Below are 27,966 nucleotides of genomic sequence, written 5' to 3' on the forward strand. Positions count from 1 at the left end.
AGAAAGACAATTAGTAATACTTGCTAACGAGTTTAATTTAATATACTATTTAGTTTTTAGTACTATTGTTGACAGTTTTTGATTATGATTTAACAAGTTTAAATTAAATAAAAACGCACAAAATGAAATGCCTTTTTTCTAATTTCTGCGTTAGCAACACACAAACATAAAAACAACCCTCAGCTGATTATTCGTCGGCAGCGAAATATGAATATGTAGTCGTACGGCCGATTAGTCATAACAAAAAAGCTCGCATGTGCAATACGTGCTTAGCACGGATGCTACGAACTAAAAAAGCTAGCCGTTTGCTGATTTAGCCATAATGTCAATATTTTTTAGCAGTAGCTCTGTAAGACTAATGCTAATATTTTTTGATGCTGCATTTTAAACCCTGCTCTTGAAGATATTGTGTCAGCGTCAAGTGATGGCTAAAGGGCTTCTCAAACTTTAAACGCGTTTTTCTCTTTTGCGAATGGCGGGCACGATAACTCAAACACTAATAATGAACTAGGATAAAGCACATCGGTGAAGATCTTCCTTATTTTTTAACTTGGTTTTTGGTAAAAAATCAGCAATTTTCCAAAAATATTATTTCAAAGGTCCGCCATTTTGTTAATTTTAGAGCGAAGTCAATAATCCTAGTTCAACCGAGAGTCAGACATGTACTCTTTCTAACACCGTTGGAATTTTCGGATTCCGATTTTCCAGTGAGGAGTTATCATGCCCGCCATCAAACATAAGGACTTTTCTTTAATTACAAAAAACAAAAAAAAAAAAAAAAAACAATAACAAAGCTTGTTTGTAAATTATTTTTCTTCTCTTTAAATCTTCCATTATATATGTGCAAAGTTACAAACCTTAAAAAGCATTGGTATTGATTTACCAGCCCATTGAAAATCTTGAAAAATTAAAATAGAGAATGGGGGGGTTCCCTTAAGTGAGAAAAATTTGATACAATTTAGAAATAGTGCTAAATATATCATTGGGGTGCTATTGTATTATTGACTTCCAAATAGTGCTAAAATTAGTACAATTGTACCAACTTTTGCATCCCTGATGTGGGGCCTATAATAGAACATGGACGTATATATAAAATTTTCCGCTTTAATTTGTTTTTAACTTGAAAATACTGACAATGGGTCGCTACTCTTATATGTGGATATATAATAGCAAGACAAAAAATAATAGCAAAGGAAAAATAAATCCTTTTTTTGTGTAAATGATGTAAAACAGTTTTGGGCGATTTTTAGCTCCTGGACGATGTTCCATCTGCTAACATGCCGATCAACTTCGACCATTTCTCCGATCTTATCGACATTTTCGATGACCGGTCTACCTGTGCTAGGTACATCTTTAACATCAAAAATTCCTGAACGGAATCTACGAAACCAAAATTTCACATAATTGGCTGTTACAGTATCGGAACCATAAACAAAGACATAGAAACCGTAAAGACTCGACAAAATGCATTTTGACAAAATAGTTTATGAAAACATATCCAGGGGGAATCAGGCATAACAGAGGCATGTTAAGAATATGAACGCCAATACGCGATAATGTGTATAAAAAAATTGAAATAAAATCAGAAATCTGCACTCGAAATATATGTTTTTATTTTATAAGCTTGAGATATAGCGCTTAAAATATTTAATATTCTTTGCTCTGTTGTTATGATATCATAACAACAGAGGAAGAAAATCCATCTGTTGGAAATTGTTGACGTATCAATTTTTGCCGCTTGGGTTGCATTTTCGCCTTTGTCAAAGAAAAACTTTAAAATGTACCGAATTTTCTCTTTGTTCACTTCCATTATGAACGCCATGTAATTCACAATGGAATACACCAATCAAAAAACAGCAAAAAATTTATTTTACTGCGAAATGTCACCCTTCCAACGAGCATACAGCTGAAATTGTTTGATCGATACTTCACGAGAAATCTGCCGAAAAAATAATGTCTTTATTTTTCCCTAACCTAATATATTTTTTTGACAATGACAATTTTTTACCCCTGGACCCAATATATAGGAAACAACCTTCACAATTATTAAACATCCTTCCAATTTACTCCTTTCTATATTTATATTTACAAATAATAATTTAATTTTTCTTCCTCTTCTTCCTCCTCCCTCTTTTTATAGTCTTTCACATTCTAATGCAATTTAGCTCGGCTGTTACCTACAATATGTTTGTTACATTAGGTTTAATTACTGCTGTTCCTGTGTCCGGAGGTAATTAGAGAGAACTCTTTGCTCTTCTTCTTCTACATCATCTAATTGCCATCGTTTATTCGATTTGTCTCTGGGGAGTGCGGGCGATACGATTCGATATCCTTTAGAGAACAAGAAGAAGATGAATGAATGGTGGTGGTGGAGGATGGAGAGACAAAGTGTTGATTATTGAATTAATTTGCACAGCAATTAATTTATTGTTGTTGCTATTATTGTCCTTGTTGTTGTTATTGCTGTTCCCTTATTACTGTTGCTTCTGTTTTGCAGCATTGGATGTTGTCCTATATGGTGCCACATTTGCCGGCATGAAATTGGCTGGTGTTATATTAATTGCAGTGGGTTTCTTTTTGGTAATGTTTCCGGAAAATTGGCCAGATTATATAACACGATTATTAAGGTGAGTTCAAGTTTGTAGGCAAGTGTGTGTGTGTGTATTTAATTTTCATCACTTGTATTATTATTAACACTTCCCCTCAGTCTTTTAATTTGTTTGAAACGTAAACGTAATAATTGCTAAAAACAAAAGTAAATAAATTGCTAAATAAAGTAAATTTTATTTAAAAAATATTTAACTTTGTCATTTTTTTAATATTTTTATATAAATATTTTATATACCTACCATATATAATATAAAATTTTGTTTCTTTTTTCTGTAACATTTTCTATATACATAAAAAATATATATTGTATTTTTTTTAATTATTTAAATATTTGAATGACATTATTTGGAATTTTCGAAAACAAAAAAAAAAGCAAATTAAAAAATAAATTTTCTTTTTCCATTTTATTTTATTTTTTCAAAAATACCTTTCAGAAAAAGTGGTCGTGCTATACTGCGTTATCAATGTTGTTGTGAGTTAGCCGAAATTCACTACACCCATTCGGTAGGAGTCCTCCCAATATTTTTGTTCTAACAAAATAGTGTATAGTGTATGTGTTCACACAATGACACATTCACACACAAACAACTATATGAAAATGCTCTTAGTTTTCATATACATATATATATATATATACATTTATAACTGTTAATGTTGAACTAGTTTTGCAAATCCTTAATGGAATATTGTTGCAGCTGCTGCTTATACATCACAAGATTAAATGTAGATGTGTTTGTACGTGTGTGTGTGTGTAAATTCTTGAAAAAATCGACTTAATCCCAATATTTACGATCATGATATTAAAATATTTTATCCTGAAATATCAGAGATTTAGGTATGGATTCAAGGTCTATAAGTAGGAGTGGAGCATTACAAGGCGTGAATTTAAAAAGAAATATTTTTAAGGTCTATAACTAGGCGTGCATTTAAAAAAATATATTTTAAAGACGTCTCGGAACTCCATAGGCGTGCATTTAAAAAAAAAATATATTTTTTTTTTCAAGTTCTCCAAATAGGCATTGATTTAAAAAACATTTTTAAGGTCTGTAAAGAATATTTTTTCAAGCACTATTACAAGGCGAGGATTTTTTACAGAAAATTTTGGATCTAAAAAAAATATTTTTTTTCAAAGTCTATAACTAGGCTTGGATTTAAAAAAAGAAATTTAAAGTCTATAACTAGGGTTGGATTTTTAAAAACAAATTTTTCTGAGGTCCATAAATAGGCGTGGATTTTTAAAAACATATGTTTTTATGGTCCATAAATAGGCGTGGATTTTTTAGTAATATTTTTTCAAGGTCTTTTACTAGGCGTGGGGTGGCGTAGGGGGTGATAGATACCAAGCAACGGCTCTGATTGGCTTTAACATGGCGAAGTCCAGGTTTATCTTGGTCCTCTTTCATCTCCTCTTTTTCACCTCGCGGTGCCACCTGGGGAGATATTTTCATCACCCGACGATAAAAAATGGGTTGAGGCGTCGGCTTAGTTGCCCACTCTCGGAAAACCCAACCTACTATGAAAAAGCAAAGAAAAAGAAAACCAAACCCCCCTAATGTTGACGACCCCCGCCAACGTATAAAGGACCACGATCTGCGAATCTGCACTTGGAATATGCGCACGTTGTACAGAACAGGAGCTGTGTTCGCTTTGGCGGATGTATTCAAGAAGTACAAAGCCGATGTTATTGCCTTACAGGAAATACGATGGAAAGGGACTGACCTAAGTAAATCAGATGATTACGCCCTGTATTATAGCTGCCATGAAACGAGACATGAATTTGGCTGCGGATTTATGGTTAAAAGGAGAATAAAAGCCCTCGTCTCTAGATTCACTTCAGTAGATGAGCGAATTGCTATAATCCGTATAAAAGCGAAGTTCTTCTACATCAGTCTCATTTGCGCCCATGCTGCGACCGAAGATAAAGATGAACAGACCAAAGACATATTTTACGAGCGCCTAGAAACAGCATATGATCGTTGCCCTGGCTATGACATCAAAATTCTGCTAGGAGATTTTAATGCCAAAATCGGAAGGGAAAATATCTTTGGCCCCACCGTCGGAAAATTCAGCCTCAATGAAGAAACATTTGACAACATCATGAGGTTGATTGACTTCGCGGCAGCAAAAAACATGGTAGTTAGCAGCACCAAATTCGAGCATCTCGATATACACAAGGTCACCTGGATTTCTCCTGATCAAGCAACCTGAAGTCAAATTGACCACGTTATGATAGACGGAAAGCATTCTCCAGTATTTTAGACGTTCGATCAATACGAGGAGCGAATATCGATTCGGACTATTACCTTGTGGCAGCCAAGGTTCGCACCCATCTTAATGTAGCACCAAAGTGCGATCTAACACAACATGGAAACTCGACGTCGAAAAGCTGCAAACACAACAGGTGGCAGAGGGCTACTCCGCTCAACTTACCCACCTGCTTGACGAAAGCACTTCTTGTCCCGATAATAATATAGAAGCACAATGGCAAAGAATTGCCTAAGCCCTACAAACTGCAGCAAAAGGAACAATTGGTTACCAAAAACCACCACCAAGAAACCCATGGCACGATCAGGAGTGTCGTAATGCTACTGATATGAAAAACGCAGCGTATAGGGCAACCCTGCGGACAGTAGGAACACATAGTGCGATGGAGAACTATCGGGAAAAAATGAGAGAGGAGAAACGTATTTTCAGAAAAAAGATGAAAGAACAAGAAAAACCTGAGCGTGAGCAAATCGAGATGTACAGGAGTCAGAATGAAGTCCGAAATATCTACCAACGGATAAAACACCAAACCGAAGGCTTTGGTGAAGGCACATCCTCCTGTAGTGATGAAGAAGGAAACCTGGTGACAGATACAGACAGCGTGCTGAGGATCTGGGAGGAGCATTTTAAAAAAAAACATCTGGTATCAAATAGTAGCAGTGAAGTTGATAGATGACGGTATATAATGTATACCACATAATCGACTATAAAGCCACATTCGACAGCCATATCCGTTCAGAGGTGTATAAAGCCATGTCTGCGTTTGGCGTTCCTGCAAAATTAATACGGCTATGCAGGATAACTTTAACTGACACAAGATCAGCAGTTCAAGTCGGAAGGGACCTCTCGGAGCCCTTTAGTACCGAACGAGGATTCAGACAAGGTGACAGTTTGTCGTGTTACCTTTTTAACATCCGGCTGGAAAAGGTCATACGGGATGCAAAGGTGAAAAGAAATGACACTCTGTACACCAAACAACACATGTTACTCGCCTACGCCGATGACATCGGTAACAGACAACTTTGAACAAATTGAGAAGGAGTCTGCCAAAGTGGGTCTGGCAGTAAACGGCGAGAAGGCCAAGCTGATGGCATCAACGCGCAAGACGTCCAGTAGACTCGGACCAACTGTGGAACTTGAGAACTACAGCTTCGAGGAAGTCAAAGATTTTATATAGCTTGGTACCGCCATAAACAAAACGAATGACATCAGGTTTGAAATTCGGAGAAGGATAGTGATGGCCAACAGTGGAAGTGGAAGACAACATTGCCGAATATGGTCTTTTAAATTGGAAAAACTGCGAAAAGACCGACGCGCCTGGAAATATTTTTAAGCTCGGCTTATGGAACGAAAGTTCTGTCACAAGCCAGCTAAGTAAAGTAAGTAAATTACGAGGCGTGGATTTTTAAAGAATATTTTCCATAAAAATATCGAAGGCTCAAGCTTGGATTTATAAAGAATATTTTCCATAAAGATATCGGAGGTTCAGGCGTTGATTTTTAAAGAACATTTTCAAGAGGAATACCAAAGGCTCTGGTGTGGATTTTTAAATAATATTTTCCCAAAAAAATATTAGAGGTTTGGGCGTGGATTTTTAAATAATAATTTTGAGAGGAATACCGAAATCTTAGAAGTGGATTGTTAAAGAATATTTTTGAGGGGAATATCAAAGTCTTAGAAGTGGAATTTTACAAAATCCACATTTCGGGGAATTTTGGAGGTATATATTCAAAGAGTATTTTCTCAGCTGATATTGTCGATTTTTTTGGGAATTTACACATAACACACCAACCAGTAACAAACAAATAATTTAAATTTTTTACTGAACAACAACTGATTGAATTTTTTGTTAATTTCAAAATTCTATTTCCAATTTTTTTGTTTGTGTTTCACTTGAGTTAATTTCACAATTGAAACTTTCTTCAATCTTCTCAAAACTTTCTATATATTTCTGCGATAACAGTCATAACTTCTCTTCTTCAAGATTCTGATTTGATAGCGTTCATAATTTTGTAATTTTTTTCTAGAAATGTGAAATATTCAATATTTCACAGAGTTTCGTTTCCCTTGTTGTTGTAAATTCTAGAGTTTAGAGAAAAAGGAAACAAACTTGCCGCCTCTCTCTCTATCTTCCTTTATTGATTTCTAGCGCTCTTTCAAATGCTGTGCTCTCTGCTGTTGTTGTTAAATACCCAATCCTCACTGATGTTTTAAATCGAAAAAAACTGTTATTGATGGATTAAAAAAAAACTGTTAAATTTGAATATTATTAACTTGGCTGTTGTAATCGATGTTGTAAAAAAACCAAAAACAAATATTTCACTTTAAACGCTCTGATTGATTAATTGATATTCCTATAGTTGTTGGTGTTGTTGCTGTTATTTGCATTGATTACTTGGTAACCAGCAAAGTAAGATAACTAAACGTACCTTCTGAGTTTATTTTTCATAGATCGTTAGATGTATATTTTGCTGAACTCCTATCTCTATCCTCACTCACCCACACAAAACTCACATTATTTTGATGGCGGCTGCTTTGAAAAACAAAATTTAGTTTCCCTTCCAAAAAAATTTAGTTATTGCATTTTTAAAGGAAACTAATGACCAGTATATACTTTGTTTGTATTATGTATATATAATAAACATTTAAGTCGTATTTTAAAATTGATTTGATTATTTATCGACGTTGTTTCTATATTTTATTTTTTGATTTTTGAGCACTAAACGCTTCAAGTGGTACACCAATACAAAAAAAGCATGTTGTTTAATAAAAAATTAGTAAATTATTTGTTGTTAAAAGAAATATTTTTATGAAAAAAATATGAACAATCTCATTGACAGATTTGTAATATTTTATTAATTAATTTTTAAAATATATTCTTTTCATGAAAAATTAATAAAACAAATTTGAGGTTAATTAAATATTTATTAATTATATAAGGTAATTATGTTTTTATAAATACTAACAAAGGTTATAAACAAACAAAAATATTTGTAATTACTTTTATCTATTCCAATTTTATTATTTGTACCATATGATATTTAAAATAATTTCCGTAAAATTATAGCTGTTTGCTATGCTGAGAAAGGTCCGGATGGATAGGAGTTCAACACTTTATACCAGCAAAAGTAAAAAAATATATTTTTCAACTTCTAGGGGAATTCAAGATATCCAGCAAACTTGAATATTTTGAAGGCAGAACCATCATTTCGTTTCAAAACTTTATGTTATACAGTTAATTTTTTATGGCATAGTATATTTCTTGGAAGTAAAATAAAAGAATACTAGGGAAACTTTTCAATATTTACTTACTTACTTAGCTGGCTTATGATAGAGCGGATGTTTCATAAGTTCAGCTTGAAAAAATATCTTGGCGCGTCGATCTTATGCGCATCTCATCCAATTTGAAAGACCATTTTCCGATATGTTGTCTTCTACTTTCCTTCGGATTCGTGTCCTTCCCCTTCTGCGTGAAACATCATTTGGCTCGCTTTTATATGCCTTTTGAGCTGGGGCACCTTTATCGATTCTCACAAGATGGCCTAGCCAATGTAGTCGCTGCAGCTCGATCCGCCTGACTATGTCGATGATGATAATAGATGGTATAGCCGACCCATATATCTTCCGAAAAAATTTTCTCTTAAGCACTCCAAGAGCTGCCTCATTTGCTTGCGCAAGTACCCATGCTTCAGATCCATATAACAGCACGGGTAATATCAGCGTTTTGTAGAGTGCGAGTTTTGTCTAGCGAGAGATGGCCTTGCTTTTGAGTTGCTTACTCAAACCATAATAACATATGTTGGCCAACACTATTCTCCTCCGGATTTTAATGCTGATGTTATTAGTTTTGTTTATGGCGGTACCGAAGTATATAAAATCGTTCAAAACCTCGAAACTGTAGTTTTCAAGTTCCACAGTTTGTCCACAGCTTGGTCTTTTCGCCGTTTACCGCCAGACCCACTTTGGCAGACTCCTCAATTCGTTCAAAGGTGGCTGTTAGCGCTCGCAATGTTCGACCCATTATGTCCATGTTGTCGGCGTAGGCGAATAACATCTTCTGTTTGGTGTACAGAGTGTCATTTCTGTTGATATTTGCATCTCGTACGACCTTTTCCAGCAGGATGTTGAACATATCACACGACAAACTGTCACCGAATATAAAACCTCGTTCGGTATTGAATGGCTCCGAGAGGTCCTTTCCTACTTTAACTGCTGACATTGTACACACAGTTAAAGTTATCCTGCATAGCCGTATTAATTTTGCTGGAATGCCAAACGCAGACATGGCTTTAAACACCTCTGAACGGATAGGTCTGTCTAATGCGGCTTTGTATTCGACGAATAGGTGGAATGTGTCGATGTGTTTTTCGTAGGTTTTTTTCCAAAATCTGGTCAATGGTGAATTTGTCAGACATTGGTATGGTCCAATGATGCCATTGATCATTGGCTTTAATCGTTCACACAGCAATCTGAATAGCACTTTATATGCGATGGGAAGGAGACTAATTCATCTATAGTTGACACATATCGTCTTGTCTCCTTTTTTGTGCACGGGACACAGGATGCTGGGGTTCCAATTACTGGATATGTATTCCTCTAGCCAAATTTTACAAATGAGTTGGTGCATGCTCCTGACCAGCATTTGAGCACCAGTCTTGAATAGTTCGGCTGGTAATCCATCGGCACCTGCTGCTTTATTGTTCTTCAGCCGATTAATTGCTACTCGGACCTCATATTTGCTAGGTGATATACAATATATACTTTACTCGTTGGTAAAATTTCCGGACTTCATTCTGACTCCTGTACATCTCGATTTGCTCACGCTCACGTTTTTCTTCTTCTTTCTTCTGAAAATACGTTTCTCCTCTCTGATTTTTCCCCGATAATTTTCCATCGCATTACGTGTTGCTACTGTCTGCAGTGTTGCCCTATACGCTGCGTTTTTCGCCTCAGTAGCATTACGACACTTCAGATCGTACCATGGGTTTTTTATTGTGGTTTTTGGTACCCAAGTGTTGCTTTTGCTGTAGTTTGCTTCTATATTATTATCGGTATAAGGAGTGGTTTCGTCTAGTAAGTGGGTAAGTTGAGCGGAGTATGCTTCTGCTATCGGTTGTATTTGCAGCTTTTCGACGTCGAGTTTCCGTGTTATGCCATGTACAGACGGGCGTCGTTCGCTCTCTCATTCGTTGTTCGACCCTTAATTATGAAGTAATTACTTAGTTCCCCATACAAAATTGTCTGAGCGAACACCGACTTTTGTACGTTGTTCAATTTGAATCACTCTCCGAATAACCAAGAAATTTGTCCCATCCCTAACAATTGAGAGAATTTATCGAAAATAAATTAATTTTGACAGCATGAAAATATTTGTAAAATTTTCAAACTTTTTCAGTAAAATTAAAAATGATGAATGAAAAGTAAAAAATTTTTGAGTTTTTATATATGCAGAAGGAAGTAAATTTTGTAATCTACATAATCCAATATGTATTTCTTTCCCTTTGGTTCTAATTAGCGTACAAAACGAGAAACCAATGTGGGGAAACCCAAACAAAAAATTCTCCAATTTTTTTATGTGACATTTGAATTGAGAAAAAATGAAAATATACTCAAAACAACAATACTTTCAGAAAAAATGGAAAACATGAATTAAAAGTAAATAGATATGGGTTCATACTATAGTCAGGAGAAAGAGAATTATTTTTTCTATTTAGATCCATATATGATTCACGCAAATATGTTACAATTTTGGTGTAAAACTAGAAACAAAAAGTTTGAAATAAAAAACTCTGATGACATGAATTAAGAATAGTGTTGTATGAACGGGTTAATTCATGTACGTAATTCTGAGAGCGAACTACGTTGTTCGAATGCCCGTCAGAACATGGCATTACATTAGATCGCACATTTGCTGCTACATTGGGACGGGTGCGAACCTTGGCTGCCACAAGGTAATGGTCCGAATCGATATTCGTTCCTCGTATCGATCGAACGTCTAAAACACTGGGCGAATGCCTTTCGTTCAATATTTAAAATATTCCAAGAAAATGCAATGTAAAGCAAAGAACCTCTTTTTCTGAATATAAAATTAAATAAATTAATTTTTCAATGTTTTTTTTTTTTCTTCTTATTAACAATAATAATTTTGCATGTTATTTTTACACAATAAAAAATTGTGCAATTTTTTTTTTAATTTAATACTAAACCAAACTAACAAAAAAACAAGCTTAACAAAAAAAGTATTGTAAAAACAGACAACTAAAGAAACAAAATTCTGTAAAAAGAAATCTTCAAAATTCATCGTAACTGTACTACTCTTTTTTCTTCTTCTATATAAACAAAATCGTATTTCGAAATTTCCATATATTTACAGAAATATCATCTTATTGGGTCACAACGCGAGGTGAGTTTCGAAAATGTGATTCTTTTTTTTGGAAATGAAAAGAATTTCAAAAAACAAAAAACTATATTGTCTATGTTAGGATTATATATTTTTTTCTATGCAGGTTAATTTTTATAATATTAGTTTATAATTTTTTTTATATATGAAGTTAACTATGAAAGGATTGAATTTTGAGTTTTAATATTTTGTATTCGATTCTATTAATGAACACAATTTTATTTTCTAAATTATCACAGTGCTATAAAATGAAAGTATATAATAGAATATGTTTATGGCAATGCCATGAACGGCGTTCGCATAAACATGAGCGGCGTCAGAAAATCAAAAGTACAACGGCGGCATAAAGTGATAGTTGGCGGTGGGTTGTCGTTTATTTCAAGCAACCCACACATATACAAAGCCAACGGAACAAGTATTCAGCTGGCCAAAACAAAAACAAAATGATATTTCTGCCGGCTGTGTTGCATTTTGTTTTTGGAAAGATCAGTTCATTTTTGACTATCTTATTTTTAATTTCCACTACAAGGCAAAAGAGGTAAAACCCCAAACATTAAATGGTCCTTCGAGCAGTATAGTGTTTTTTTTATATTAATAGTGATGCAGTGCCTTGGTACAATTATAAAAGTGCAAACAAACTAAAATAATACTTCAAAATTTATATGTCGATGATGTTATTGATGGTGGTCATTCGATTGAGGAAGCGGTAGACTAAAAAAATTAACTAATTTCTGCTATGGGATCATTCGATTGAGGAAGTGGTAGACTCCTATGGGATCAGTAGGACTTCAGTTAAGAAAATGGACATTTAATGAACCACAAATAATCAAGGATTTACCACCAGATCAACTATTACCACTTAATTGCTTGGATTCATCTGAAAATGATTCCACCAATACCCTTGGTATAAAATGTTATATCTCAGGATATTGTTTCTCATTCACATTGCCTTCAATTGAAAACATAACCAATTATTTATAAAGAGAAGTATTATCTACCATATCACCAATAATTATCGTAACAAAAATAACAATGCAACAGATATAGTTAGATAAAATAGATTGGGACTATAATCTTAAGCCCATAACATTGATTAACTGGCAAAACTTTGTAAGAAATTCCCGCTGGTATATTTTTTCTCTTAATACCAAGTTGGATTAATTATAACCCCCAGCCAGGCATGCTTACCCATATACGCTACCGTAACTGAGGGTCGACGGGTAAACACATGTTCTCTTTCTTTCTCTTTACGTCAGTCGTTTTTAATGGTGAATTCTCAGTTACGCTCGCACACACTTGCTCTCAATTTAATTTTGCCCACCACTGCCCCCAGCGCACACATTGAACTTCACGGAAATTGTGACGCGTCAGAAAGTGCTTATGAGCCTCCTCCTCCGAGTCGATAATACGGTTGGCACATTTCTTTTGGCTGCCAAAACCAGAGTGGTGCCTATTAAAAATATGTCACTGTCACGTCTTGAGCTGTGTGGAGCTGTACTCTAACGAAACTAACTGCTTCTGTAACAAAACCGACGGACTCGACAATTTTCTAAGCCTGGGTGAAAAAAACCCGCCCTGCATATGGAGTATATGTAGGAATTCGAGTTTCGGAAATAATTCACAACGTTGGTAATGATAAATGGAAACACGTCGAATCGGAATCCAATCCAGCAGTGTAAGCAGAGGATGTTCACTGCAGGACTTAAAAGCACATTCATGGTGGTAGTAGCAGGGTCCAAATTGTCTAAAACTTCCAAAAACCCAATGATACGACTCTCGAAATTAAAACAAGTGAAATTTTAGCAATTACAACTACACATATCACACTGCATGAGACTGACCCTTTAAAATATTATTCTTCTCTATCACGCGCGTTTAGAATGAAAATCAACTCAGAATTTTCTCTGAACTGTTTGCGGATTATACAAAAACATTACGTACAAACGAATACAAGCTATTAGAAGGAAATATAAAATTTCCGCCTAGCACTACTCTATTGGCACTAAACCCCTTTATAGATTCAAAGAGCAAATGGTCGACATGTACAGTCACTAGCCTTAACATACAAAGAACGCAACCGATATTGTTACCATATTCATCGAAATTATCGCAACTACTTGTAGAATTTACACATAAAATCACCTTACATGGGGGAAATCAACTCATGACACGTGGGTTACGTACTGAATTTTGGATATTTAAATTGAAAGTAAGACTATTCATCACTGTAAAAATTTGACTTTTTTAAAAAACACAACCAAACTCAAATGATTTACCTCCAGAGAGAACCACTCTTGACTTTGTAAGACCTTTACTGGTCGAACATGTTTATTTACGATATGTATGTATTTTCGTATGTTTTGCCACCAAGGCAATTCACTTGCAGCCTACTAGAGATCTCTCCACTCCTTCGTTTCTCGCTGCCTTTGCTCGATTCGTGGAAAGACGGGGTTGCCCAGCATGTATTTATTCATACAATGTAAAACACTTTGTGGGTGCATCTGAATGTCTAAAAAAGGATCGTATATATTTGTTATACCGCCTGGCGCTCCCTACTTGCGTGGATTATAAGAGGCAGGAGTTAATCCTTTAAAGCACATTTGCGAAAATGAATTCCAAAAATAAACTTTACATTTGAGGAACCTAGCACAATTTTAATTCGAATTGAAGCATGTCTCAATTCAAGACTCTTGAGCCCCGCCAGTGACGACCCAAATGAATTAGCTCCCTTAACATCCGCGCATTTCTTAATTGGGTCACCAGAACCAAATATCTCCGACACAGATATTTAATTTGTTAATAAATGGAAAATGTTAAACATTATTTCACAACATTTCTGCCATAGATGGAAAACCGAATATCTGAATGAATTACATAGAAGAAATAAATGGAAAAGAAAAATGTAATGGAAGGGGACCTTGTGGTTATAAAAGACGACCTTTTGCCTCTGACTGAGTGGAAATGGGAAGGATTTTGCGAACGTATATGGTTGGAAAACGAATATCTGAATGAATTACATGAAAAAATAAATGGAAATTTCAGTAAAGAAAGGGGACCTCGTTGTTATAAAAGACTGTTTGCCTGCGACTGAGTGGAAAATGGGAAGTATTTTGCGAATATACGAGTTGTCGACATTAAAACTTCAATTGAAACGTTTAGTCGACCCAATGCAAATGTTGTAAAATTGTTTATCGACTGACTAGTCGTACATTTCTTTAAGAAAGACACGGTACTTTATTTTCAGACGTGGCAACATACCTACCCAATCAAGATTGGAGATTTGAACCCAGTCCCAACCGACCAGCCTATCGCCGTCCAGCACGGCTCGTAGCAAAACGACAACCCATAGCCAACTACCACTTTTTGCCGCCGTTGTTAATTTGTTTTCTGACATAATATAATTCTATGTTCAAATTTGTAGCACTGTGTAATTTCCACATAACAAAAAAAAAAAAACACTTTTTTAATGACCAATGATTACCGATTATTTTCGATTGATTTTAATTGTCATGTTGTTTTTGTTTCCAAGGGCAAAAAACATAAAACAGAGTGTCATAGTTGTTATTGCAAATGGAATTTTGTTAAACAAAAAAGAAAACTTTTACAAATTTTCAACCCGTTTGCTCCTGTTCCTAGTTTTAAAATTTAATTGTTTGGAATATGAATTGTTTGATTTTTTTTCTTTATTAAATTATACTAAATTACATACCTACCGACATCCTTACATAGATACGTACATACATACATACATATTTTTAACATTCAATGATTTCTTGTATTCTCTAAAACCGTTTATTTATCTTATTTTTCTAAATATATGTTTGTGTGCGTGTTTGTGTTTTAATGTGTGTGCTCTCAACCAATAAATTTTTTGAAATAAAAATAACCCACACAAATACACATCTATTCTCCTAAAAAAAATACATATAATCGAAAACAAATTCTTGGATATGGCAGATTTAAAGATTATACCCCTACTACTGGTACTGTTATGATATTGATATTGAACCATTTGTTGTTATTTCTTTTTCGTAATTCACTCAAAAATAAAAATTAGAATAACAATAAAATCACCACCCCTCAACACACACGATTCTCTATATATACTTTTTTTCAATGAATAAATTTTACTAGAAAATAGTTTCGCTTTCTCTCTTATCACTTCTTCATACATTCTTCACTCACCTTTTTTTCTACTTTATCTTCTTTCACCTGCTTGAAAGTAGTAGTTTTGTAAATATTCAATAATTCCGTAAAACTGAAAATTGAAATTGAAATGTAAATTTTTGTAGAAGGTAAGTGAAATAATGATTTTATTCATTTTTAAATCTGCTAATGTTCACAGCTCTCCGTGCTTCTCCAAAAAATACACTCGCTTTTCAAATCAGTCACAGAGGATTCAAATATATACTTGCAGTTTAATGAGTTGTCTACAATGTTAAAAATTCGATTGTATAATTGTCGGAAATGTGAAATGTGTAAAAATAACACAATACGTTAAATTCGTTGCAAAAGACGTTAAAGTCCACCATGGAGACTCATAAACTGTACTTCTTATATTCGTGATGGTAGGATACTTAAAGTGCTTAAACGGGACGGGGCTTTATATGGAGAACATGTAGAAACGTGTTTTTTTTCATCAGGAGGTTGTGTAATCTCTGAAACCCCAAATTGATTCATTATAGCCACATAAGATGGAAAATACGGTATTGGACCGTCAAAATACGCGTGGGACCTTTATATGGGACTATGTAAAACCACTGACATTTACTGAAAAACATTTTGCCAGCCGCTATAATCTGAAACTGGTGTGCCGTATCACAATCGCCCCCATATTACAGTTTTTCAACCGAATTGGGTGCAATTGTTGGTATAGGTCAAGTTTCAATGTAGTCTCCATAATGGTACCTTTCAAATTTCGATATTTTGGGGATATAAATTATAAATTTGAATAACTACCTACTTTAACAATCATAAATACCAATTTCGAAAACATCACAATCTTAATTCCAAATGTAAAGATTCCTGCTCTATCGGTTCACTCTAAATCCAAATTGTACCAAATTTAGTGCCATTTTGTACAAATTAGTAGACATTTCCAAAACTTCCTACATACCCAGATCCAACAACCCTACAGTGATTCTAACTCCAAATGTCAAGATTCCAGCTCTACCGCTTCACCTCAATCCAAATTTGGTATCATTTAGTGCACATTAGTAGAAATCTTCAAAACGTTTTACATAACCCAACCCTACACCCTCTGTTGGTTCACCCTAATTTGGTACAAATTTCCAAAACGTTCTACACATCTCAATCCTACACCTCAACAATGAATTTCAGAATCCCAGTTCTAACAGTTCACCCATAATTCAAATTTTACTAAATTTAGTACACATAAGTATAAATTCCAGTTCTATCGGTTCACCCAGATCCATATTTGGTGCCATTTTGTACAACGCATTAGTACTAATTTCCAAAACGTTCTACATATTCCAATCGTGCAACCAAACAGTGATCTTAACTCAAAATTTCAGGATTCTAGTTCTATAGATTCACCCAAAATTTAAATTGTACTAAATATAGTACACATTATTACGAATTTCAAAAATGTCTTACATACGCTAATTCTACACCCCAACAATGATCATAACATAACTGATCATGTCAACTGTCAGGAGCTCTATCGGTTCACTAAATCTAAATTGTACCAAATATAGTACGATTTAGTACTTTTCGTATACATAAGTACAATTTTTCGAAAATCACGTACATATCCCAATCCGACGATAATGCTAATTCAAATTTCAGGATTCCAGTTCCATTCGTTTCTCTAAATTCAAACGGTACCAAATTGATTACAGTTTAGTACTTTTCGTATACATGAGTACACGCTTTCAAAACCACTTCTCAACCTTAATTCGCATTCCAAAATTTCAAGTTTTTAGCGCATTTTAGTACTTTTTGGATATTTATAATTCGAATGTCCAAAAACCTGTTGGTTCTATCAATAAACCTCAGTACAGATTTCAGAGTTCTAGCTCCACCGTTTCGTCAATTACAAATGGTATCGTATTTAGTACAGTTTAGTATTTTTTGTGCCGTTCTAGTACGAATTTCTAAAAACCCAGCCTTATCTGACCGTTTTCTCTTGTCGAGTGACTTATACTAAAATTTGATGAAAAATATTTTTGTCCTGTATACCATCCTTCTAAAATGACATCTAGTGGGGAAAAGTCGGGTTCAAACCTAAATATTTGTATTTATGATGCTTGGCGTTTAGGCAGATTTTCCAGTTTTGGTCTATTCTGAGACATATAGTAAAACTTTTGTAGAATATTCTGACCTGCCATAACCTCGTTTTAATTGAGTTTTCAATTATTTCAGGAAAAGGGGACCAAAAAGACCCCTTCAAAGAGTCGGCTGAGCACACAAAAATATTTATCGGATTTACACCAGTAATATTGCCAAAGACATCATATACGTAAAATGCAAGGATTTCGAGAAATCCTAATTCGAATATTTTAAAATGTCTTGGAAGGGGGGATTATTATATTTTTGTCCTTTATACCATCCTTCTAAAATCGGTTGTAATCCTAAATACTTTTTGTTTTTAAGTCTTTTTGGGATTAGGCTGATTTGCGAGTTTCTGTCTATTCTAAAACTTATAGTAAATCTTTATCGCGAATATTTTTTTTTAGAATATTCTGACTTGATATAATCCCTTTTTAAATAAGTGTTCAATCATTTCTTGAAAAGGGGGTCGAAAAGACCCCTTCAGAGGGTCGACTGAGAGTCAAGGTAGTAGACAAAAATATTTCTCGTATTTACAACAGTAATATTACCAATGACACCATATACCTAAAATGCAAGGATTTCGAGAGCATTTACATATATCTTCTATTTTTAGCCCCTCTGTAATTTTGTATGTAATTCCCCGATACTTATTAAAAAGTCAAAAATTTTACACCATCAATATTTATATCCAGTGGTAATTAGTTGTGTTGGGTCCAATTCGACTATACTCCTTCGCTCAAATATTTTCGGATTGTATTAAAATAAGCCAGTAAGGAAAGTTTAATAGTCGGACGGGCCGACTATATGATACCCTTCACCATTTTGGATACATGCAAGAGATGATAATGTGTACAATATCCTGTTGATAGAAGAGACATAGCATCTTCGGATGACCATTGACATTGAATCGGGTGAAAAACAAATGTGATCTACATCGATATTTGAAACAATTAAAAACAATACACATACCATTCTGAAATTTATAAAGAAATTGCATGTCAATCTGGCAGAATTGGATTTTTGGTGCAACATTTGTATGAAATCCGGCAAAATTGTATATAGGAGATATATGTACCGATTTCAACAAAACATCACACACATCAAACTGGACTTCAATATGCTGTCCAAAATTTTGTCTCAATCAGACAAATATTGGGAGTTTGGTGCACTATTTACCTAAAATCGGGCGAAACTATATATGGGAGCTATATCTAAATCTGAACCGATTCCAACAAAACTTCGCATACATGAATCTGGACATAACTCGGTACTCTGTGAAAAATGTTGTCTCAATTGGACCAATATTGGCAGTATGGTGCTCCAATTTACATAAAATCGGACGAAACTATATATGGGAGTTATATCTAAATCTGAACCGATTTTCTCCAATTTCAATAGGGTTCGTCCTTGGGCCAAATAAGTGACATGTGCCAAATTTTATCCAAATCGGATCACAAATGCGACCTGTACTTTGTTCACAAAAATACATGGACAGACGGACATGTATAAATCGACTCAGAAAGTGATTCTATGCATATTCTCAAAAGGAATCATGGGTCTATCTCGATTAATTTTGCCTGTTACAAACTTGTACAGGCAAAACAACAGTGTGGTGAAGGGTATACAAATTACAAAAAAAAAATATGATTTCAAATCCATATAAGCTAGAATATCCTCAACGATCAAAAATTGTTGTCAATTTCGAGAATTAATTTTGTAATTCGAAAACTCAATTTCCAATTCATAACATTTAATTTGTAATTCGAGAATGTAATTGGTAAATTCAATAAAATTCATTTGAATTTCAAATAATTCTATTTGTAATTCCTATATATTCCAATCGAAATGAGCACAGTTTCATTTGAACTTTAAAGAAATTAATTTACAATTCAAAGGATTCAATGAAATTCATAACATTTCACTTGTAATTCATAATATTTCAATGGTAATTCGTAACAATTCATTTCAAGAAGGAAAGAATATGTATGAAATATCGTTTGTGTATTACCCATAATGTTTTTTTATTAAATTTAAAATTACATGTTATGAATAACAATTGAAATGTTATGAATTTCAAATGAAGTTCTTTGAATTTCAAATGGAATTTTATTAATTTCAAAAGTAATTTCTTTGAATTTCAAATAGAAATCTATGGATGTCGAAAGATATTCTATGAATTACAAATTAAATTCTCGAACTACAACTGATATGTTATGAATTGTAAATGGAATTCTCGAATTGCAAATTACATGTTGTGAATTACAAATGGCACTCTCGAATTACATTTGAAATGTTTTGAATAAAATGTTAAACATGTGTAGTTATTAAGTAATCATTAACGTACCTTTTAAAATATAAATTTTCAAAATATCCTCACTGCAATTATATGAATCCTTAACATTAAATATTTAAAATACTAACACGACACAAATTTTGCACAATCTTTAAATACAGGCTTTAAAAAATCCCAATTCTATCTTCTTCTTCTTCTCTATATTTGAAAATTTGGCATAATCACCGTAACTACTAATGACACTCTAACTTCTGTTGAATACTTCTTTAATAAATGTATTTAAAAATTTATATTTTTAGTGTTTCAGTTCCTTGACAATTAAATTTTTGTTATTCCTTTGTTGTTGATTTTTTTTGTAGCCGTAGCCAAATGTTATAAAGCTAACAAAAATATCATCTCTTTAAACACTAATCTTTAACTGTGGCTTCTAAATTCTCCTCTTCTATTTCACTTTCCATGTAAAAACAAAAAACAACAAAAACAATAACCAAATCAATTGGATTTCTTTAATGCTTTAATTTCACAAAAAAAAATAAAAAAACATTTCCTTTCAAACCAAAAAAACAGTCGTCCTGCATTTTGCAGACGTGATGTGGTGGTGGCCTCACCACCCACAAGATAGACAGCCAGGTATTGATGATGAAAGTAAAACATACAAAAAAAAAAACCCAAAACAAAATCGATGAAAATGTTAAAACTCAAAATCACAACAACAAAAAAAAAACGAATTACAAAGTCAATGCAACAAAGAATGCCAATTTTTTTGCTCAAAAAAGAAAAAGAAATTATTTTAAACAAAAGTTTTGAAAAACAAATAATTTTTTTTAAACCAATAACTATTAGAATATGGACTTTGTGGGTATTGAAAAAAAAATAAACAAACCAAAGAAATGGGTAAGTACCAAATTTTGTCTAAAAGAGAATCAACTCAAAAAACACACATCAATACACCATTTGACTTTCACTTACAATTTTTTTCTTCTTCAATTGATAGCTTAATAAAAAAGGGAATTAGGGAACTATTTTGTTATAGGGAAATTTTCTTTTTTTTAAAAAAGTATATATTATTTTCTATATAAAATATAATTTTTTATTAATTGTAAAAATTATAAACATGTTTTTTATTATTATATATTGTCTTTCTTTGTATATTATTGCAATATAATTTTATTCCAGATCCCAACAGATTTATGCAAAACAAAAATATTATGCCGTTAATGTTCATGCTTATGCTTAATGAAAAAAAAAAACGAAAAACAATTAAAATAAAGTGATTTAAAATAAAAATATTAAAAATATGAATATTATAAAATATATAAGCAAACATGAATTGTTTTTTTCGTATAAGCAAATTTGTTTTGTCAAGCCAAGCCTTTACATATAAAGGGTGAGCTTTACCAAATATAAATTTAATTTAAGCTATTTATACATAAATAGAAATATCTTTTAATGATTTGAAAATTTTAAATAAACGGCTTGTGTAAATATTATTGAGATAAAAAAGCTTTTAGGAAAGCAAAACGAAATCCTGCTTAGCTTTTAGTTAAGAATGACGCTACTCTGTATGAATATATTGAGAACTTTTATACATTTAAATTATGAAACTAACTTGGTTGAACTTGATATAACATATTTTTAATTATATATAGAAATATATTTCAAACCGTATATTGTCTATACACTATAGTTAGGATAACTATTAACTTTTTTAAAAATTTGTACCTACATTTTGTACATACTTTTCAACATGGCATCTTCCCAAAAAATGATCAGTATTTGGAAGGGAATCTAATATACAGTAAATTGGAAGAGAGTTTTCGATATATGCCAATTTCGATTTTAGTATCCGATGAGGCCCATCTTCATAGTACTTTTAACAGATCTATATCAAGTCTAAAAATGGGATCAATTTTTTTTAAATCTTATATAAAGCATATTCTGCATCCAATACGATACGATATTACGTCTATCGGTTTATTTGTAAAATTTCATGTCAATAAAGCACAAAATGTCATATGGGATGGATTGAGCAAAAAGGGAATTCCACAGAAAATAATCCGAAAAATAAGAGCGATGTACCTAGAGGCAGAACTCTTAGTTCTTCACAACAGGAACATAAGCCAACCATTTCGCACCAAACGCAGGAGTAAAACTGTTCACAATTGTACTGGATAAAATAATAAATGAAGTCTGCTCTCAGAGAAGGGGCAAACCATGGGGTCTTTCACGACAGTTCGAAGACTTAGACTACGATGATATCTGCCTTCTCTCGCACCAGATATCCAACAAGCAGTCAAAAGTAGAAAATTTGGAGAGACTGGCAAGCAAAGTTAGACTTGGAATGAATTTCAAGAAAACAAAGCCTATAATCATGTTTCGGAAGCATTAAAACATCAAGTGATGGTGCTGAAACAGGCGTAACCAAAAGGCTTATAAAAGCGATAGCAGCATTCGGCCTTGGGATACGTAGTCGAGCGCAAAAGTCGACTTTTCGATTTTTGCCTTTGACTAAAAAGACGACTTTATCAAATCTGTTCACAATCAATTTTCGACTTTTACCGACTAATCGATTAAATTTAATCTTTTTTGATTAATTGTTGTCAACAGATAAAATGAAGTTCTCGAATGTGTAATTTTTGAACAATTTGGACTTTGGGATTAAACCAAGTATTTGTGAGGAAGATCAAAAGTCGATCTTTAAAAGTCGACTTTGCGATTTCCTGAAAGATAAAAATTCTACTTCAACTTTTAGACTTTCAATATAAAAAGTCGATTAATCGTTTACTCGAAAGTTGATTTACTTATACCTAATTCGGTCGACTGAAGTTGTATGGAGAAGCTTACATATCCAGGAAAGCCAACCTTAAAATATTTGAAGCATGTATAAAGTCGATTCTGCTATACGACAGCGAAGTCTGGCTTGTGTCAAATACCATCACGCAAAAGCTATAGGATGCCTAAAGATCATATGCAGAATATTCTGGCCCAACATCACAAGTAATGTAGAGCTGTGGAATCTAATGGACCAGGAACCCATATAAAAGCAAATTTAACCTAGGAAATTGAGATGGATTGGCCAGATCTTATAAAAAATGTCCATAGCATAAAGAATGGCTCTCGAATGGAATCCCCAGGGATCAAGAAATCGAAACACCTGACGGCGAACAATAATCCAAGAATTAAGACAAAATATCCTTACATGGGAAGATGCAAAACCAACGGCAGCTAACCAAGTAAGATGGATATGCTTTGTTAAAGTCCTTTGCTCCCAAAAGGAGTAACAGGAAAAAAATCCACAAAGAATGATCGTAACGAACATGAAAATAAAATCGAATTCAGTTCCTCCGCAAAAGGAACTAGTTTACATGTGGTTCAATTGTTTATGGGTACACGTCAGTTAATTCGACCAATGAACCGGAAAATATAGATGAAAGATTAGAACTACTGAACAATAGGAACTACAGAGACAATAGGAATTAGACCAACTAAAAAACCGAACATATCAACAATAGTCTTTTTGCGGATTACTTTATTCGAAACATTGTAAAGAATAATAGTGTAATCAAATTGCCAGTAGGTATTGTTATGTGTGAACAATAAATTTTGAGAATTTTATTAATAAATATCTATTATGCCTATCATATTTTTAAGATCAAAGTTCTACCAAGCTCTTTAAAAAAACGTAAAATAATAAAATACAGAGTAGTGTCAAAATTTTCCAACTGTAAAATATAAATCTCTTGAACCTTCCCTACTATTTTCTGAAACTCTAAACAAATTGTAAACTCTCGAATGATAATAGTAAATGTGTAAGCTATTTTGTACTATGTAATATGTAGTCCTATCTGTAATTCTCATTCGATCTCTATCTCTCTAACTGTCCACTAGTAAACTATTATTGTAACGTTGACGTATGACGTTGTAACGCTTTATTTTTGAATCTAAACTATTGCTAATGCTACTGCTGCTGCTTCTTCTTCTATCCCCACATCAACATATCCAGTTTGCGTAACACCAACTACATCTCTTACAGCCTTGAAGCCCAAAAGCTTAACTTTATGATTGCAAAATATTTTAAATTAGACAGTTGTTTTTATACCGCTTTAATGGCACAAAATTGAAAATATTTAAAATTTTATGGTTTCCAATTTAAAAAAAAAAAAAAAATATCAACTGAACACGCGCTTTCAATATAGTTCACTGCTTAAAAAAACTAACATTTTATTTAGATTTACTTCCTTGACTCGTTTTCATTATAATTTACTATACTCTTCATCACCTCTATTCTAAGAACTTTTGTATTATATATTTAATTTTTTTAACTTATCAGTAAACTACAAAAAAAAATCAGTAAAAAATTATGCAAATGTATGAGAATACAATTAGAAATTAAATGCAAACAAAATCATCATGGTATAATAATAGAAGGTAACAGCAAGTGTTGTTGTACAAAAACCAATACAACAACCACATGGAAATTTGTTATTGTAAGTTCTACTAGTGCCAACTCATTTGACAGAAAAATGTTAACAAACAAACAAATTATCATCAAATTATTTTTATTTTGAAAATGGAATATTTTCGAATCCTCAAAATAAAAATTGAAAAACATGAATGAAAATCTATCAAATTTATATTTCTATCGCTTCCACATCTTTCCTTTAATTGAGCCATTGCCATATATATGTGTAACACATATGACAATGCTGGGAATAGCGAGTAATTCCTTCAAGAAAGATTTGCTTCCTCAAACTTTCCCAGCAGGCAGATTGAGTAAATTGAATACGGGGGCACATTAATAAAGAACAATTTCAAATTGTTTGCGTTCCCAATTTTCCTGTTGGGTGATTTTTAAATACATAATTTGTCAAATTCATATTGACACTAGTATTACGTTGGAATCAAATCAGCTGGGATTTGCTGTTACCTTTTATAATTGTACCATGCAAAATCATGAACAATTATGTAGTTAAAAAAAAACAAAACTAATTAAGAAAAATGTTGAAATAAGTTGAGAATAAGTACAATATAAATCCTGTTATTTGACTTGGATAGTCATTTAAAAATATTCTTTAAAAAAACCACATCTATGCCATGGATAGTCCTTGAAAAATAATCTTTTAAAAAATCCATGCCTATTGTTACGATAGTCATTGAAAAATATTCTTTAAAAAATCAGTGCCTATGCCATGGATAGTCCTTGAAAAATATTCTTTGAAAAATATTCTTTAGGATAGTCCTTTAAAAATATTCTTTAAAAAATCCACGCCTATCATATCCATATGGCCTAGGATAGTCCTTTAAAAATATTCTTTAAAAAATCCACGCCTATCATATCCATATGGCCTAGGATAGTCCTTTAAAAATATTCTTTAAAAATTTAACGCCTAGGATAGTCCTCTAAAAATATTCTTTAAAAAATCCACGCCTATCATATCCATATGGCCTAGGATGGTCCTTTAAAAATATTCTTTAAAAATTTAACGCCTATGGCCTAGGTTAGCCCTTTAAAAATATTTTTTAAAAAATCCACGCCTATCATATCCATATGGCCTAGGTTAGCCCTTTAAAAATATTTTTTAAAAAATCCACGCCTAGCATATCCATATGGCCTAGGTTAGCCCTATTAAAAATATTTTTTAAAAAATCCACGCCTATCATATCCATATGGCCTAGGTTAGCCCTTTAAAAATATTTTTTAAAAAATCCACGCCTATCATATCCATATGGCCTAGGTTAGCCCTTTAAAAATATTCTTTAATAAATCCACGCCTCAGTTGGCCCTTTAAAAATATTCTTTAAAAAATCCACGCCTATGCCATGGATGGTCCTTCAAAAAATATTCTTTAAAAAATCCACGCCTATGCCATGGATGGTCCTTCAAAAAATATTCTTTAAAAAATCCACGCCTATGCCATGGATGGTCCTTCAAAAAATATTCTTTAAAAAATCCACGCCTATGCCATGGATGGTCCTTCAAAAAATATTCTTTAAAAAATCCACGCCTATGCCATGGATGGTCCTTCAAAAAATATTCTTTAAAAAATCCACGCCTATGCCATGGATGGTCCTTCAAAAAATATTCTTTAAAAAATCCACGCCTATGCCATGGATGGTCCTTCAAAAAATATTCTTTAAAAAATCCACGCCTATGCCATGGATGGTCCTTCAAAAAATATTCTTTAAAAAAACCACGCCTATGCCATGGATGTTCCTTCACAAAATATTCTTTAAAAATCCACGCCTATGGCTATGATAGTCCTTCACAAAATATTCATTAAAAAATCCACGCCTATGTCATTGACAGTCCTTGAAAAATATTCTTTAAAAAATCCACGCCTATGCCATGGATGGTTCTTCAAAAATCCACGCCAATGGCTGTGATTGTCCTTAAAAAATATCCTCTTTTAATCCGCAACTTATTTCAACATGCTTAATTTCCGCATTATTAGGGCTCTAACATTCTATTGCAAATATTTAGATTACTAACATTCTTTAATTACATTAATTAACATTTTTACTAATATTTAATTATTTCTCAATTTATATTTTCCCAAAAAAATCAAAAAATTAAAAAATTATCACAGATGGGGTCGAGGTCCTCGCCACGGTTCGTTAGCCGGTCATCATCCCACCATTATCGATTATCGGACGGGATACATAAGGTCCCATCTTCGGTCACCCTCTGGCCGTGTGAGATGACTGATTTGTCGCCAACCGGTTTTCTGCAACAACAGCAGCACAGCCAACAACATCAACACCAAAGCAATCATCATAATGCATCAGGTACCACAGCAACAACAACACCAGCCAGCAGTAGCCGGCATCATCAACGCCTTGGACATGGTCATTTATATTCCAGTCTATCGCTATCGTCCACCGGTGGCGGTAGTATTGGCATACCTGGTATTGTTGGAACAGCTACAGCTGGCCTGGCAGGCAGCAGTGGCGCATCTGTACATCATGCTACAAGCAGTCATGGCAGCAGCATACGTGCTCCTCCAGTTGGCAGTGGTGGTGGCCGTTTATTTTCATATTTTGGCAATGATCACGAACATGAACGTAAAAAATCTGAAACATCATTTTTCAATTTGGGTTTTCGTCGTAAATCTACAGTGGTTTATTATGCGGCCACCGATTAATTGCGATGGTGTTCGTGAAACGACAGAAATGACAGCGAGAAGAACGGCAATGCTCATCAAATCCCTGATTGGCTTTATGACCATATAATAAAAGCGGCGGGATAATAAATATCGTATCGTATATTAAGTACAATATTTAATTAAGCACACACAGGCCCACAGGCCCCAATACAAATCCATGCAATTATTATTAAATTAAAAAAATAAAAAAAACAGCAACAAACTTCTACAAAAGTTGAAAATTAAGGTAAATAATGAAAATAAAAAAATAAATATTTTAAATGATATTCGACTCTGAAGAAATTCAATGTTTATTATTAAGAAACTGATTGAAAAACACAAATAACAAAAAGCGACAAATGTATTAAAACTAAATTACAAATACATATACAACAATTAATTAATTTTGTAATGTTTAAGTTTATTTTGTAATTACGATTATTTGTATATAAAATGTCCTTTAAAAATATGTTTTTAAAAAATCCACATCTATGGTTGAGATAGTCCTTAAAAAATATTTTTTAAAAAATCCACACCTATGGTTAAGATAGTCCATTAAAAATATTCTTTAAAAAATCCACGCCTAAGGGTGGATAGTCCTTTAAAAAATCCACGCCTAAGGGGTGGATAGTCCTTTAAAAATATTCTTTAAAAAATCCTCGCCTAAGGGGTGGATAGTCCTTTAAAAATATTCTTTAAAAAATCCACGCCTAAGGGGTGGATAGTCCTTTAAAAATATTCTTTAAAAAATCCTCGCCTAAGGGGTGGATAGTCCTTTAAAAATATTCTTTAAAAAATCCACGCCTAAGGGGTGGATAGTCCTTTAAAAATATTCTTTAAAAAATCCTCGCCTAAGGGGTGGATAGTCCTTTAAAAATATTCTTTAAAAAATCCACGCCTAAGGGGTGGATAGTCCTTTAAAAATATTCTTTAAAAAATCCACGCCTAAGGGGTGGATAGAC

The 27,966-nt window shown here is 33.2% G+C and overlaps 1 protein-coding gene across 2 annotated transcripts in view; it reads left to right on the forward strand.

Annotated features, from left to right (window-relative positions):
* Positions 1-27,023, forward strand: part of LOC133333602 (solute carrier family 35 member F3-like) — a 39,698-nt gene extending 12,675 nt beyond the window's left edge. Inside the window, exons 5-10 of one of the 2 annotated variants that reach the window (XM_061541912.1) lie at positions 2,141-2,230; positions 2,498-2,627; positions 3,045-3,114; positions 11,249-11,278; positions 26,450-26,648; positions 26,802-27,023. In XM_061541912.1, the coding sequence (XP_061397896.1) occupies positions 2,141-2,230; positions 2,498-2,627; positions 3,045-3,114; positions 11,249-11,278; positions 26,450-26,648; positions 26,802-27,004 (722 nt within the window). In that variant the 3' untranslated portion in view covers positions 27,005-27,023. Of the gene's footprint in view, positions 1-2,140; positions 2,231-2,497; positions 2,628-3,044; positions 3,115-11,248; positions 11,279-26,449; positions 26,649-26,801 lie in introns of those variants that run through there. The other variant, XM_061541913.1, reaches the window with a different exon arrangement.
* The last annotated feature ends 943 nt before the right edge of the window (positions 27,024-27,966 follow it).

The sequence above is a fragment of the Musca vetustissima genome, unplaced genomic scaffold, assembly GCF_032173495.1.
Source record: "Musca vetustissima isolate MV318-11 ecotype Yass unplaced genomic scaffold, APGP_CSIRO_Mvet_v1 utg106576, whole genome shotgun sequence".
In the NCBI taxonomy this organism is placed as follows: Eukaryota; Metazoa; Arthropoda; class Insecta; order Diptera; family Muscidae; genus Musca; species Musca vetustissima.